At 53.9% G+C, this 2746-nt stretch overlaps 1 protein-coding gene across 1 annotated transcript in view; it reads left to right on the forward strand.

Annotated features, from left to right (window-relative positions):
- Positions 1-1917: 1917 nt before the first annotated feature.
- Positions 1918-2746, forward strand: part of COL22A1 (collagen type XXII alpha 1 chain) — a 249321-nt gene continuing 248492 nt past the window's right edge. The window contains exon 1 of the mRNA XM_023514966.1: positions 1918-2029. Within this exon, the coding sequence (XP_023370734.1) occupies positions 1939-2029 (91 nt within the window). The 5' untranslated portion in view covers positions 1918-1938. The remainder of the gene's footprint in view (positions 2030-2746) is intronic.

Raw genomic sequence — 2746 nt, forward strand, 5'->3', positions numbered from 1 at the left:
GTGAGAGCTTGGCTTCCAGGAAGGTGGAAGGCATCTTCCCAGGTTGGCTTTCCAGTGGCTAAGGGATCTGAGGTGCTCGGGGATGTAGAATCAATCTGGCTTCACTTGGAGCACTGTGTCAGCTGCTTACAGGGTGTCTGATCCCTGCCCCATCTGTGCATGAGCATGATCTTGGGCAAGTTACTCCTTTTGCTGAGATGAGTTACACTTTGCAGATGGGGATGCCCTCAGCCACCCCATAGTCATAAGAACTGATTGGAACTAGACAGGCTCAAGCACTCTGAGGCCAAGCTGTATGTAGGACAGGGCTACAACCTGCACAGAGCACAGGGTGGCAGAGAGCATCCTGGGAGCCACAAGCAATCCAGTGATGGGAGTGTGAGCACAGCCTGAGCAGGAGTGGGTGGACAGGGCCCACTGGGGAGGTGGCTCATGAGGACTTTGCACAAGGGGAGGAGCTGATGATTGCACATGTGTGTGTACCTTCAGCTGGCCTCCCCGTGCATTTGTGTGTGCATGCATGTGTGCATGTGTGTACATGCGGGTGCATGCATGTGGCAGGGCTAGGAAAGACCCCTGAGACCGGCTCACCTGGGTTTGTCATGGAGCATAGCCATGTTGATATTTTCTTCACAGCTACTCCAGGTTTGTGGAGGTTCTCTTGATTCTCGGGAACATTTTAAGTTTTAGGTCGCCATTGAGGAAAAGCTGAAATGTCAATGTAACTCAGAAAAATGTCATGAAAAGAGAAACACGGGTATATACACATGTTCACACATAGCTCACTCCTCCTCCTCTGTGGGTTTTGGTTTGCAAGTTCCCTCCCTGCCCTGGTCCAGGGTGGTGACATGTGGCTCCCGCGTGCCTGTCCATAGGATTCAGTCTCATGGGCCTCTGTAGTCTCACTGATCACTGTAAGTGCCTGCCTTAGACCTGAACTTGAGAACAGAGAGTAGCTGAGGTTGCTTTCCACTTACTCCCTTGCGACCTGCTCAGTAGTGTTCAGTTTATTAAATCTGAAAAGAGTATTTGCTTATTATTTGAATCAGAATAACCTTATGATGATTGTTTGCACTATTGCTTTTGAGATAGCCTCTCGACCACTGCAAACATCCTTTGGCCAATTCTTCTTTGCCTTGGTTCATGCTATTTAGTGACTATGCATATGGGCCCTGATTTGTTAGGTCTGTGAGTTAGTTCAGCCTGGATGGCGCAGTTCCCAGGGCAGACAGTAGGTGAATGGATTGGTAAGTGACAGCCACTGCTGGCTGAAGGAGCTCAGGCTTCCCAGGGAGACAGCTGAGTAGTGGCCCCTCAGTTGGGGAGCAAGGTGTTCGGCAGGGACGTTGCATAATGGGACCATCCAGGCTGAGCACTGCCAGGGCCCTCAGGGTGGGTGTGGGGATGTCAGGCAAGCAGAGATGCTTCCACAGCAGCAAGGGTGTGTTACAGAACTGGTTCAGTGCTAGAAAGTTCATGGCCACCCAGAGAAGCCTGGTAGGGGAGAGGTGAGAGGTCAGACTGGTGGGGACTGGGGACGGGGCATGGCAGGCCCGTAGGCCGAATTCAGCAGGGCCTGAGGAGGGCGTTATGGAGGGGCTTCTGGCTTCTGGCGGGGGAGGAGTCCCCAATACCCTCTCCTGCTCCTTTCTGCAACCCCACATCCTGCCATGGGGCCTGGCAGGTCCCTGAAACCCATAGCTGGGTGGGAGGAGGGGTGGAAGGGAGGTGACACTTGGGCTCGCTCTTTACAAGGCCACCCTGTGGCTCTATGAACAGTTGACTCTGAGGAGGGCAGAGAGGCCAAGCCTGGGCATGGGGGAATTCCTCCTGGGGGCCCAGAAGCTGAAAGGCCCTCACTGCAGTGTCTTTTCCACACAGGAGATGCTGCAGTAGCCCCCAGCGGTGTGTGTCATCCCAGCCCCAAGACGAAGAGCCATGGCCGGCCTGAGCGGGCGTGCTGTGGCCGGCCTGCTCTGGCTGCTGCTGCTGTGGAGCATGGACAGTGGCTGCCAGGCCCAGCGGGCAGGTAGGGCCATCACGGGCTGTGCCATCCGGAGGGCTGAGCAGTCAGTGGGGCTGTCCCCGTGTGTGTGAATGTGTAGGGCCCGGGGGTGTGCCTGTGAATGAGTGTGTGGCCAACCATGTGAGAGAGAGCGTGTCAGGAGGCCAACAGGCTTGTGTATGTAACCAGCCGTCCAGCAAGGGCTAGCGTGTGAGTCTCTGAGAGTGTGAGTGTGAGAGTGTGTATATGTGTGTGAGAGAATGTGTGAGCCTGTGAGGCAGTGTTCAAGAATCTGACAGGTGTGTGTGATAATCAGCTGTCCAGCAAGAGCCAGTATGTGAGCGTGAGGGTGTGTGAGAGATGAAATGTGTGGGAGATTGTGAAAGTGTGAGGGAGTGTGTGTGGACATGTGTGACCGTGCCCTTGTGGGTGTGAGTGTGTGTGTGTGACTGTGAGTGTGACTATGAGTGTGAAGGAGTGTGTGGATATGTGTGACTGTATCATTGTGGATGTGAGTATGTGACAGTGTGTGTGACTATGAGTGTGAGGGTGTGTGTGTGTACATGTGTGACCATGTCATTGTGGCTGTGAGTGTGTGACAGTGTGTGTGACTGTGAGAGAGTGTGAGGGTGTGTGTGTGGGTATGTGTGACTGTGTCATTGTGGATGTAAGTTTGTGAGGGCATGTGTGTGGACATGTGTAACCGTGTCATTGTGGCTGTGAGTGTGTGACAGTGTGTGT

The sequence above is a fragment of the Otolemur garnettii genome, unplaced genomic scaffold, assembly GCF_000181295.1.
Source record: "Otolemur garnettii isolate 467f Iridium unplaced genomic scaffold, OtoGar3 scaffold00062, whole genome shotgun sequence".
Classification (NCBI taxonomy): Eukaryota; Metazoa; Chordata; class Mammalia; order Primates; family Galagidae; genus Otolemur; species Otolemur garnettii.